This window comes from Cyprinus carpio, chromosome B9 (assembly GCF_018340385.1).
Source record: "Cyprinus carpio isolate SPL01 chromosome B9, ASM1834038v1, whole genome shotgun sequence".
NCBI classification, from domain to species: domain Eukaryota; kingdom Metazoa; phylum Chordata; class Actinopteri; order Cypriniformes; family Cyprinidae; genus Cyprinus; species Cyprinus carpio.
In genome coordinates this window covers 4,029,836-4,042,586 of record NC_056605.1, presented here as the reverse complement: position 1 = coordinate 4,042,586, position 12,751 = coordinate 4,029,836, and the positions used below count along the sequence as shown (strand labels likewise).

Below are 12,751 nucleotides of genomic sequence, written 5' to 3'. Positions count from 1 at the left end.
TTTCTTATTTTGAGTGAAGCACAAAATGCTATTTGGATAATTCTCAAATCATGCAGCATACACTGTAAAAAAAATATTTTGCCCTCAGCAAGTATGGCTCATTAAAATAAACAGATTTCACTTTGAAAATCAGTTTTGCACATTACTTAATTTAAAGCTACAAATGTTACATAACATATTGAGTTGCAGCAATGCTACATCAAATTGGAGTTATTTGACTTCAAGGGAAGTAAAGTAATAAATAGATGGCTTTTAGAAAGTGATTTATCTTTGAATTAAATCATTAGTGTATTGTTTTGTGATTATGTGTAATAATCTAAATGAGCGTAAAATTTATAATGGGATGAACAAGACTTTTATTGTATAAATAACTTACATGTATTAGTATTAATTACTTAAATTAAAATAATTACTGTGTTACACCAGCTAATAAATTTGAGCAAAATTGTTGACTGGGATACTCAAACATTTAAGCATTGCCAACTAAAGTTTTTAATATTTAAATATATATATATTTAAATTCCTAAGTTGACAGTCACTTTCCAGAACCTTCACTTCAAACCTGAACAACATTTAAGAAACACCTAAAGACACACCTTTGTTTGTGTGCACTTAAGTAAACTAAAACCATAAACATAAAAATAACAACTTTTTTCTACGTGTTTTCCATATGCTTTTAATTTCTGCTCTACAATTCTATCTTGTCTTGCAGTTCAGCTCTGCAATACTGTGAAAACTGCGTTGAAAACCATTGCTGATGTTCCTCATTGGTAAGATGTTTAAATTCAAATATACTAAATCTACTAAAAAATCGACTAAATCATTTAACGCAAATGATAACATAAATTGTAATTAATAATATTGTATTAAAATAGAAAAGAATACACAAAAGAAGCATTGTCATGAGTGGTGGATCCCATTGTAAATGCTTATGTATATCTGTGTACATACCCACTGTGTACACAAAGACAAACATAAAAATATTAAAACATTTATGTGTATGAATATGTGTATACAAACATCCCAAATACTCAGGATTGTTCTATGGAGAGGTCAGGTGATGCGGGGGGCATGGGTTAAGTACACTCTGTGTACTTTTAAGGTCAGTGTACCTTTTGGTAAGTCAAGTCGTTGTATGTGCTACTATTTTTACTTGTTGATGCAGAGCATATGGTTGTTGGCTCAGGACCTCCGTCACACTGCAGTGACCTACTGTGACACACACACGCACGCACAGCATGACCATAAAGCCGAAATTCGTTAAGGTACAATCACACTCCTTTTTCACAGTCCTTCAGACCTTCATTGAGAACAGCTCCTCCCAGTATTAGTGCTTTCAGAACAAACACGGCACACCCTTCAGACATGCCTATATAACAAAAGACCAGCTAGCTGGCTCTGTGCTGGATTTACCATACAGCACAACCCAGATTACCATACTGCATGCAAACATGAATACTACTGTGACAGTGACTAATGACAGTGGGCTGTCAATCAAACTCATACTGTTCTCACCAGTACTCAGTTTGATCTATTTAATAATCTCACTCATTTAGGAAATTGACCACATTGTACTCATTTCAAACCTAAATACTAATCCTCCCTGCTTTCAGTCATGCTATTCCTGTCAGTACATAACAGAATAGACAGAGTAGAGCAGAACAGAACAGAACAGAACAGAACAGTTGTTCTTATGTTGTTCTGCCTCATCTTAATATGATCAAAATGTGTGGATGGATAAGCTTGCTCATCTCTGCTGACCAAATACTTGATATCTTTGTTGTGACCTGCTGTTTACAATGAAAGTGATATACTGATGTACTGATGTTACTGAGGAAAGCAGAGAGACAGAGAAAGTAGAAAAACTATTGTAATGTCTATATCAAATGCAGTCTTACATTTTGTGAATCAAACGTAGATTGACCAAAAGCTCCCTCTAGTGCTGATAATCTATGTGTTTCTGGAAGTGGAAGTTAAGCAAGAGAATCTGTCCGGTGTTGCTCATAAACTTTTAACTTAAGTAGCCTAGTTAGTTGTTAAACTGCAGTAAAGCTACCCTATAGCAGGCATTATTTTCTTTGTTTGTATTTGAAAATTATCAAGCCAAGGTTTCCACAAAATTATTAAGCAGTGCAATTGTGTTCAAAATCGATAAGCAATAATAAATGATAAATTAATAATAATACGTTAATAATAGTTACAGTAAATAATAAACATTTTCTAAGCACCAGATCAGCATATTAGAATGATTTCTGAAAGATCATCTGACACTGAAGGCTGGAGTAATACTGGAAATTCAGATTTGACATCACAGGAATAAATTACATTTTCAAAATATTCTCAATTCTAATATTTGTTTCATATACAAATATTATGATTATTTAAACATTTTTAAATCCTTATATAATTAACATTCAAATATTTTGTAGAATAAACATAAAATTTAATAAATTCAGTTTCAGGTAATAAAAATTCTACCTCAGCTAATGGTGTAAACCTTATAGGGAGCCCTATTACTTGCAAATGATTAAAGGTTATAATTAATTGCTATTTGTTTTTAGATATAATAATCAACACACACACAAAATGTAAACAAGGTGTGGACACACTGAATGACTTGCTTAAAGTAAATGTTATTCTACCTCTCATTTTGTTTAATGCCTCCCAATACGTAAAGTACTGTATGTTAGTTGATTACGGCCCCCAAACCACCAGCGGTCCCCCTTGCTCTCAGTCAAATCATGTAAGGTGTCTGTAGTAATATAGAGACTCCTGCTGGTTGTGCTCGATATTAAAAAAAGCATATTGAGCTGTGAAAGAGACACAGACACAGAAGTATAGGACACTTTGGCTTCAGGTGCATGCTTAAATGGATAAATACACATAAAAATATGTCAAAATAAAAATTCATGAATTTTCACTTAAACACATCCAGTTATGTCTTAAGTGAACATAAACAAAAATATTGGATGTTTATCAGTATGGATCTGTGCATTCAGTCTTAAAGTAACAGCAGCAGAATAAACCTAAATGTTTATTATTTAAATGTCTTTGTCATGTAAAGTTACTCAAACAAGGAAATAATACAAGATAATCATTCATTGCTCTTCACTGAGTAAGTTTACTAACTATAATAAGAGTGAAGACTATGCAGTGTGTTATTTTTATATTTGATTAATTAACTGATAGGGACCCACTGACAAAATTTTGCTTCGGCTCCCAGAAGTCTGGGACTGGCACTGTAGAAGCTGTTTTATTGTTGTCTTTTCATGATTGAAACATTGACTGAGTGGTTACATGACACATGATATCTTCATTCATGGTTATTTCATATTATAACTAAAAAGGAAGGAATGATTGTGTTCACTCACTCTCTGCGCTGCCGTTTAAACTGAGGCACACACACACACACACACACACACACACACATATATATATATATATATATATATATATATACGTACCTAAAACTAAACACATATATATATATATATATATATATATAAAAAACACATATATATATATATATATATATATATAAATATATATATATATATATATATATATATATATATATATATATATATATACAGTATATGTGTGTGTGTGTGTGTGTGTGAGACATAAAAATATATTGTGTGTGTGTGTGTATGTATATATAATTGAGATGCCCATGGTGCTCATTGTTCTGCTCTCTGTAGAAAAGGCCATCCTTGACAGTTTATCATCACATCAGTCTCTTCACATCCTCTCTTTGTCAAACAGGTATCTAAAAACCTTCCACAAACTGCAACAAAGACAGTTGGTCTTTGATTAGTTAATTAGTTTACTCTTTAATAGTTTGTGCCCTGAGATGAAAATATATAATTAATGTTTTTGTTTCTGAACACAACTAGATTGGGCACTATAGATTGAGAGGGCACATTTGTGAGTTTCACTTTAGACATCAAGAGCGAGGAAATCTAAATGAAAACAGGTCAACACAATCATTAATTTTTGAACTCAGAAACACATGCATACTTTAAAGTGTGCTCAACTATCTAAGCTATTCTTACTAGCTATTATTATTAGTTATATAGATAAAAATAAAAATAAAAATAAAAATAAAAGGCAAAGGCAAACAAGAAACATACAAAACACTCATCAGATCCCATATTCAGTAGATTGTTTTACTCATTTTGAAAGTGTGTGGAAATATGTTACCAACACATTCCATTTACTCTTCACAAGAGCATAACCAAGTTAATCTTTCTCATGCGGAGCTCAGATGAGAAATTCAAATATTCCCAGTGAGGAAGGCAGATGCAAACACAAATACCAACACATTCACACCATTTAAACCAAATGTCAGAATTACGTTTCCATTCACCACATGTGAAACCTCAGTGCAATTCATGCTGTCGTTTGATTTTAAATTTTACCTTCTTATTAGAATGGTGTGAGTCACAATAAGTTCACAATTTTCATAAAATGAGACCCAAATCTTTTCATGAATATAAAATGTTCCTTTTAAATAACTTTGCTAACTTAACGTTAAATTTGTTCAGTTTTGTTTGACTGTGTGCGAGAAAAATAAGTATTGTTTTTTGTAGTTTTTTTTTAATCAGAAGCACATCTTGCAACCACAATTTAGTAACATCAGTTAAAACAGGAAAAGTGCAAGTTCAAGTCTGTTGTGCTTGCATGTACAAAGGTGGTCTCGCAGAGCACAATTACAAAACGTCACGTAGAACTGCATATACTCGACGGAAGTGACCTAGATTCAGTGGAATCATTGCTATTTACAAAGGAATTGTTGAACTTAGGTTGAAGTTCTAGACATGTTTGTTTAGAATAATATAGAAGGTAAAAACTTCATACAAACTCAAACATACAATACCAAACCAACATTTTAATATAAGGCTTTCTTTTGATCAGGCTTCAGTGATGACTTTACAATTATTATAAACTGTTTGAAGTAGTAAAACATAATACATAGACTACGATTATGCAACAATATACATTTTTTTAATCTTTTTGAAATAAGTATCTTATGCTCATCAAAAATACAGTAAAGACAATTTTATTGTAATATTACAATTTAAAATAACTGTTTTATATTTGAATACATTTAAAGTGTAAATTAAAAAAGAATTTTCAGCATCATTACTCCAGTCTTCAGTGTCACATGATCCTTCATAATTCATTCTAATATAAACAAATTTGATGTCCATTATCATCAGTTAGTATTGGGGATCAATTATTAACAATGGCACTTATTATCATCAACCTGGAAAACAGTTTTTGCTGCTTAAACATTTGTGATACATCTATTGGTGTGCCGTGTTGCTGAGCTTAAGAGACTCAACAAAACTATATTATTTTATTTATTATTTTTATTATTTAACTATTACTTTTTTTCTACCTTTTGTGACCAAAAGTTTAGGCTATATTATAAATTCTGTATATTCTATATCAGCATTGGTATTGGTCTCAATGTCTCTGGAAGGCCAGGTTGTTCTCTTATGGGGTTCCAACACAAGGAGGACCTTGGGGGCTGGGTAAGGGGGGAAGAGGACGCTGGCTTTTAGAAGACCTCTCCGAAGTGGTTTGCATGTACTGCTCATCAGGTGGATTTGTGTGATCTGGCATTAGAGATGTAAGCCGGTACTCTTCTTCCTCTGTCCAACAGAGAGATACAGGAGAATGTGAAATGATGGAGAATTGGTGAGAATTTCTCACCTGTTCTAAGTCTTAATAAGTCTTAAGCAAAAACAATATGTTTCTGAATGTAGTTCACTGGAAACGTACCTTTTGCCTTCCTCTTGTTTCGCCTGTAGCAGCGGCAAACACAGACAAGGCAGATGATGAAGAGTATGAGGAGGAAACTTCCTCCCCCTATCAGGATCACCAGCATCAACCACAATTCCAAGCCTAGAAATTTCTTCTCATGCACATCTAAGGAAGGATAAAATCCAAATAAAGTGAATTATCAACAATGTCATGACCAGCATTTATAATTTTATGAAATGCCAAAAGATGAGTAAATTCTTGACATTGTTTCCAACATTCAAAAACATGATTTTGCTTTTTGCATGTAGGGCAGTATAACATAAATGGATAATAAACATTAGTCAGCAGATCTTTGCAACAAATGTATTTCATTTTACATGCGAGGCACTAAAGGTTAATAAAAGGAGCTCCATGGTAGGAAACATGAGCAACAGAAACAAACAATTACCTTTTTTATTTTCATTTCCACTCTTGCCGTTCACTTCTTTTTCTTTGTCATCATTGGCAGTTGTTGGGTGTAGATCTTTAAATGGATTATAAAACATATTTTAAGAGTCCATGCGTTTCATAGACATCAATGTTGTCATGCATGAGATTATATATGTCAAATGATTTTGATATACTGGACCTGTGTCAGAGCAAAGTGGCTTAACTTCTTTTGCTGACTTCTTGCTTATCTGGTTGCTGACTGTGCATGAGAAATTATCTCCAGGTTTGAGCTCAGATGAAGTGACGTGTAAAACAGCATGTGTCATATTAGTCTTAATGCCATTTTTCATCCATGACACAACCTCGTTTTTTTTTACTGCACTACAATTCAGATTTACTCCTTTTTCTACACACTCAACCATGACTGTAGGTTCAGGCACTGGCTCTGAAACGCACACAACAACAGCAAGTCTTATTGCAGGAACACACACTTGGTCTTGCATGACTTTGTGGAGCAAATAGAGAGGAGAGGAATGAGATTTGATCAGAATGCAGGTTTGAATAGTAGCAGAGCACAAGCTATACGTACCCAGAACACAGAGATGTTGTTCGGTTTCCTTTATTAACTTTCCGCCTGCATCATAGATGATGCCCTTGTAATCCCCAGATTTGTCTTTCTGTACGTTCTCCAGTATCAGGGATCCATATTGGTCAGTGTTGAGCTCGCTGTGCTTAACTTGTGAGCCCTTTTTCAAATAAACTCTCCTTTGATTATGTATCCATCTCAGTTCATTGTCCTCTTGTAATTTTGCATCATCAAATGAAATCACAACTTTGTCACCCACAGCTTTGTAGGTACATGAAGAGACAAATGTACCTAAAATTAAAGTGGTATCAAAATTTTAAGCAAAAGTATCAGTAATACAGTGGGAAAATGTGGCTGTGTGTTTCGTATGTATCAAGCACACAGTCACCTTGACCTTTATATACTGCTGGCATTATTTCATTTAACACAATCGTGGGGAAAAGACTGTGATGTATTAAAATGGTTTTGATTGCAAGCAAAAAAATAAAAAAATAAAATAAGGAAAACTTTCCGTAAAATCAGAAAAACGTTTGTTACACATCTTTGATGACTGATAAATAAAAGTAACATTTGTCCAAAAACCATGCAAAAGATTTCTTATGTGGTTTACCGATAATTGACTTAAGAAGAAAATCTGTCTATGATCAGACAAGTGACATTTAAGAAAATATAAAGATAATAATAGGCCTATAATATGATTGAACAACAACCTACCAGTGGAGAACATGAAGATTAAATTGATGAGGAGAGTTATTGTCACGTTTTGCAGCATTTTCACGCAGATATCTGAGAGAGTTGTTCTGTTTTAAGATGTCAAGCTCACAGTGGTACAGTTTCCTGTACGTTGCTTCTCTGGGAGTGTGTGGGGGGTGAGTGTCAGTAATTCAGCACTATTCAAAGTTTGGGGTAGATTCCATTTATACCAGTTTATTATTTAATTATAATTAATTAAATTATTATAAAGATTGGCATGTTTTTAAATATTAGTCAAATAAAAACTTTTAAAAACTTAAAAACTGTTCATTGTTTTTAAGATTTCCTTTTATGTGTTTTTGCCTTTAATTTGATAGGACAGTGTAGAGAGGACAGGAGAGAGAAGGGGACGGGGTTGAGAAAGGTCCATGAGCCAGGACTTAAACTCGAGATGCCCGAAGCACAACGGCGCTGTGTGTCCATGGCGCTGTCTGTCCACTCCCTCCTAAAATGCCTTGTTTAAACACGGCCCCACATGTCTACATCATGATGTGGGACGATTTGCATAACACCACCCAAATATTCACGCAAAGAAAGAAGGCATAACCTTTGATTCTCGCTGTTGCCGCCGGCACCATGTCGTGGAGACACTGTTTCGTTGTGAAAGTGAAAATACTAAAATTCAGTGGTTAAGTTGTATTTACAACACTGTTCCAGAACAGTTCAACTCAAATTTTCAGATGTGTGCAGCGCATTTTATGGAGGTCTGTTTCCTGATCCTGAGAGAGAAGACTACAGTGCCGGCTGTTCTGACTCACAGTCTGTAAGTATGTTTACATGTGTAAAAGATTTGCCACTGATGATTCAAACGTGAGTTTTAAGCAGTGTAGAGCAGGGCTTGTTGTTGGTCTTTCTCCGATCACAAATGCAGACATGGGTTTATGTTTACGCGGCACAATGCAACGCAACGCCTAAAAACACAGTATAAGTCATTATTATCCATAATTATGTCCCCAATGGATGCAACAAATGGCTCATTTGTAATGGGTTTTATTATTTTTGTCTTGTCACGCCGGTGTTCTGACCGGGACACACCTCACAGTATGTTGAGGGGCGTAACATTTCCGTCACACGCTTGAGGTATTCGTCCAATCACAAAGCACTGGATAGCTGGCCAATCAGAGCACACCTTGCTTTTCAGAACAATGAGCTTTATAAAAAATTACACATTTCAGAAGACGGGGCATAGAGGACAGACAATAATGTACAGTATGTGAAAAATAATGTGTTTTTTTAAACACATTTCATTACACCAAATACACAAAATAATGTTCTTTTTAGCAATATCATATGACCCCTTTAACACAAATTGGTAACACAAATCATGGCCAGTCTATGTATTTATTTAGCAACAGATCACAATCATTGCACAAACTTTTGATTTAAAAAGACTTTGAAAATTATGTTTACTCTGCATTTTCTGACCAGGTTAATAACCTCAAATTAATTTTGTCACCCACAATTAGGTTCCCAGTACTAGTTCAGTGGAACGTGATGTGCTATCACTTTCTCAGTGCAATGCTGCCATCTGCAGGAGATGTGAAGAACTCATGTTATCCATATCCACCGGTACTTATAACTAACAGATAGCAGATCAATGTACAGGTCAATGTGAAGCATGGAAAAGTCTAGCTGGGTTAATGGTTTATGCAGGGCAAACAAGTCCATGGCCAGTAGGGGCGCCAGATGAAAATCCAATGAGAAAACGTTTTTAAAAACTGTAAAAATGCAGAAAGTTTTCTGTTAAAGTTAGGGTTAGTTTAACCTATTTATAACTAGCCAAAAGAGGATGCTGGGTTTTGCTGGTCATCAAGCCGATTTAGGTAATATGGCATTAAAGAGACAAGCTGATGCTGTTCTTTACCTAAACAAAAGAGAAAATGTAATTGGTTGTTGTTAATGAACAATTTGACAATATTAAGACATTGCAGTTGCAGACTTGCTTCCACTTATTTAATATGTCAATGAGAAACACATCCACATGATTATCTCAGTCACACCCAAAACTGGATGTTCTAATCTCATCCAAGAGTGTGTGCAAAATCAGTATTTTACAAATGTATTTGAAAATAGTTTACTGAAGATGTACGTTTTGCTTTCCTCTTGTTTTGTCTGCAGCAGCGGCAGACACAGACTAAGCAGATGATGACGAGTATGAGGAGGAAACTTCCTCCCCCTGTCAGGATCACCAGCATCCACCATAAATCCAAGCCAAATAGAAATCTCTTCTCAGACATATCTAAGAAAGGATACGAATAAAGTGACTTATCAACAATATCGTGACCAGCATTCATAATTTTAGAAAATGCCAAATTATGCAAAAAACAAATGATGAATTAATTTATTAGTCTAAAATTCATCAGTCTAGGTTGAAGGTATTTTATTGTGTGAGGAATGAGTCTAATATGTATTTTCAGAGACGTGAAACACGGTGATGCAGGAAATCAGCTGTGACAACAGTCAGTTATATGGTTTAGCATCATTATTCAAATATATTTTACAGATCAGAAAAAGTACTGTGTAATATGGTATGTGATCACTTTTGCACAATAATATATGTGTATGTCATTTAATTTGCCAAGCATTTAAGGTTAATAAAAGGAACTTGATCATTGGAATGTCCTCAGTGGCTATTTTGTGGTGGAAACAATGTCAAAAGGAACTTTGTGAGGGAAATAGACAAATACCATTTGTATTTTCATTTCCACTGTTGCTGTTCACTTCTTGTCTATTGGCATTTGTTGCAAGTGAACGTTTAAACCTGGACCTTTAAAAATTAGTTTCATCGAAACCAGTGTTGTCATGCAATATGTATGTCAAATGATTTTGATATACTGGACCTGTATCAAAGCACACTGGCTCAACGTTTTTTGCTGACTTCTTGCTTATCTGGTTGCTGACTGTGCATGAGAAATTATCTCCAGGTTTGAGCTCAGATGAAGTGACGTGTAAAACAGCATGTGTCACATTAGCCTTCATGTCATTTTTCATCCAGGACACAACCACCTCATCGTTGTTCACTGCACTACAATTCAGATTTACTCCTTTTTCTACACATTCAACCAAAACTATAGGTTCAGCCACTGGCTCTGAAACGCACACAACAACATCAAGTCTTATTGTTGAACACACTTGGTCTTATGGAGCAAATAGAGAGGAAAGAAATGTTGAGATTTGTTTGAACAGTAACAGAACACAAGCTATACGTACCCAGAACACAGAGATGTTGTAAGGTTTCCTTTATAAACTTTCCTTCTGCATCATAGATGATGCCCCTGTACTCCCCAGATTTGTCTTTCTGTACGTTCTCCAGTATCAGGGATCCATATTGGTCAGTGTTGAGCTCGCTGTGCTTAACTTGTGACCCTTTTTTCCAATAAACTCTCCTTTGATTATGTATCCATCTCAGTTCATTGTCCTCTTGTAATTTTGCATCATCAAATGAAATCACAACTTTATCACCCACAGCTTTGTAGATACATGAAGAGACAAATTTACCTAAAAAATAAAGTGGTATAAAAAGTTCAGCAAAAAGTGGACCCAACGTATCAGTAATACAGTTAAAAGATGTTCCCGTTTGTTGCGTATCAACCCAAAGTAATCAATCTTACATGAGAAACATATAACAAAATTATTCATATGAAATATGAAATTATATTAAATGTGAAGGAACATATCTTGCAAGAAAACAAAATTGTTTTACAACAATCTACTATCTGTATCTAAAATGCAGAAAAGAGGTTTATGTTTCTGTTTTACAACTTTGAAGAATGATAAATGAAACTTAAATTCAATCTAAAGGCAAAAACCATCCACAAGAATTTTTATTTGGTGTACTTATAACTCACTAAGAGGAAAATTTGCCTGTAATCAGACAAGTATCATTCCAGAAAACATTTAGGCTATATAACTTAACAACAACTTACCAGGGGGGAACATGAAGATTAAACTGAAGAGAATTAATGTCAAGTTTAGCTGCATTTTCACTCGGGTCTCTGAAACACAAGCTCAAAGCTGTGTAAGTTCCTGTGTGTGCATCTCTGGGAGTGTGGGGGGGTGAAAGAATGTGATTTCACCAAGTAAAACATGTTCCTGAATTAACATCCGTGTTGATCCTGGAACAACATTTCATCCAACCAATAAAATCTGAAATATTTGAGAGGTTTACAGTTAATGTCAGATTTCGGCTTACAACTAGGGTAAGGGTTTTTCTACACCATTTTTATTGACCTCTCATTTCCCTCTGGTTTTATGGATAAGTTAACAACGTATTCAGAGGTGATTATATAATTAGATCATATATATATATATATATATATATATATATATATTTATATATATATATATACTGTATATATATGTGTGTGTGTGTGTGTGTGTGTGTGTGTATACATACAAACACTGCCGGTCAAAGTTTGGGATCAATAAGATTTTTAATGTTTTTTTAAAAGAAGTTTCTTCTCTCATCAAGGCTATATTTGATCAAAAATACAGAAAAAAAAAAAAAATTATTTTGTGAAATATTATTGCAATTAAAAAAAAAAAACAGTTTTCTATTTTAATATACTTTAAAATATAATTTATTCCTGTGATCAGAGTTTGATTTTCAGCATCATTACTCCAGTCTTCACTGTCACATGATCCTTCAGAAATCATTCTGATATACTGATTTATAATCATATAAATTATTATAAATCAGTATCATTTATAATCATGCTTCATATTTTCTTTGGGACCTGTAATATTTTTTTATAGGATTTTCTGATTAATTAAACTTTAAAAAGAACAGCATTTATTTAAAAAATACATTTTTTCTTTCTTTTTAAAGAAACTAATACTTTTATTCAGGAGGGATGTGTAAACTTTAAGAGTCATAGTAAAGTAATGTGACAGTAATGATGCTGAAAATTCAGCACTGCGTCACAGAAATAAATTATATTTTAAAGTATATTAAAATAGGACACCAATATTAGAAATTTCTATAAGATTTCACAATATTACTGGTTTTCCTGTATTTTTTATTGAATAAATACAGCCTTGATGAGCAGAAGAGACCCCCTTAAAAAACATAAAAAATGTAAAAAAAAATATAAATCAAATTAATTTAACATGCACAATAAGGTTTCCAATACCAGTGCAGCTGAACATGATATGCTGCCATTCTTTCGATGCAATGCTGCCATCTGGAGGATAGAGACAGAAAGGCAAAAT

At 33.8% G+C, this 12,751-nt stretch overlaps 2 protein-coding genes across 2 annotated transcripts; both read right to left on the bottom strand.

The window, feature by feature from the left end:
• Positions 1 to 4,871: 4,871 nt before the first annotated feature.
• On the bottom strand, positions 4,872 to 7,648 carry LOC109103846 (T-cell surface antigen CD2-like). Its single transcript, XM_019117192.2, has 6 exons — positions 7,502 to 7,648; positions 6,791 to 7,078; positions 6,401 to 6,646; positions 6,221 to 6,295; positions 5,791 to 5,937; positions 4,872 to 5,660 (listed from the first exon to the last, which is right to left on the bottom strand). Exons 1-6 carry the CDS (start codon positions 7,557 to 7,559, stop codon positions 5,503 to 5,505), a joined length of 972 nt encoding a protein of 323 aa, XP_018972737.2. The 5' UTR covers positions 7,560 to 7,648; the 3' UTR covers positions 4,872 to 5,502.
• A 1,224-nt stretch (positions 7,649 to 8,872) lies between these two features.
• Positions 8,873 to 11,743, bottom strand: LOC122138417 (hepatocyte cell adhesion molecule-like). The gene is made up of 5 exons (XM_042730661.1): positions 11,467 to 11,743; positions 10,751 to 11,038; positions 10,381 to 10,629; positions 9,630 to 9,779; positions 8,873 to 9,404 (listed from the first exon to the last, which is right to left on the bottom strand). Exons 1-5 carry the CDS (start codon positions 11,519 to 11,521, stop codon positions 9,316 to 9,318), a joined length of 831 nt encoding a protein of 276 aa, XP_042586595.1. The 5' UTR covers positions 11,522 to 11,743; the 3' UTR covers positions 8,873 to 9,315.
• Between the last annotated feature and the right edge of the window lie 1,008 nt (positions 11,744 to 12,751).

Coding starts and splice junctions, on each gene's coding strand:
- LOC109103846 (XM_019117192.2), bottom strand. CDS start 7,559: ATGCTGCAAAACGTGACAATAACTCTCCTCATCAATTTAATCTTCATG. Junction 6,296..6,400: donor GCCACTTTGCTCTGACACAG/GTCCAGTATATC, acceptor ATCCATTTAAAG/ATCTACACCCAACAACTGCC. Junction 5,938..6,220: donor TGGAAATGAAAATAAAAAAG/GTAATTGTTTGT, acceptor ATCCTTCCTTAG/ATGTGCATGAGAAGAAATTT.
- LOC122138417 (XM_042730661.1), bottom strand. CDS start 11,521: ATGCAGCTAAACTTGACATTAATTCTCTTCAGTTTAATCTTCATGTTC. Junction 11,039..11,466: donor AATCTTCATGTTCCCCCCTG/GTAAGTTGTTGT, acceptor TTTATTTTTTAG/GTAAATTTGTCTCTTCATGT. Junction 9,780..10,380: donor GCCAGTGTGCTTTGATACAG/GTCCAGTATATC, acceptor ATCCTTTCTTAG/ATATGTCTGAGAAGAGATTT.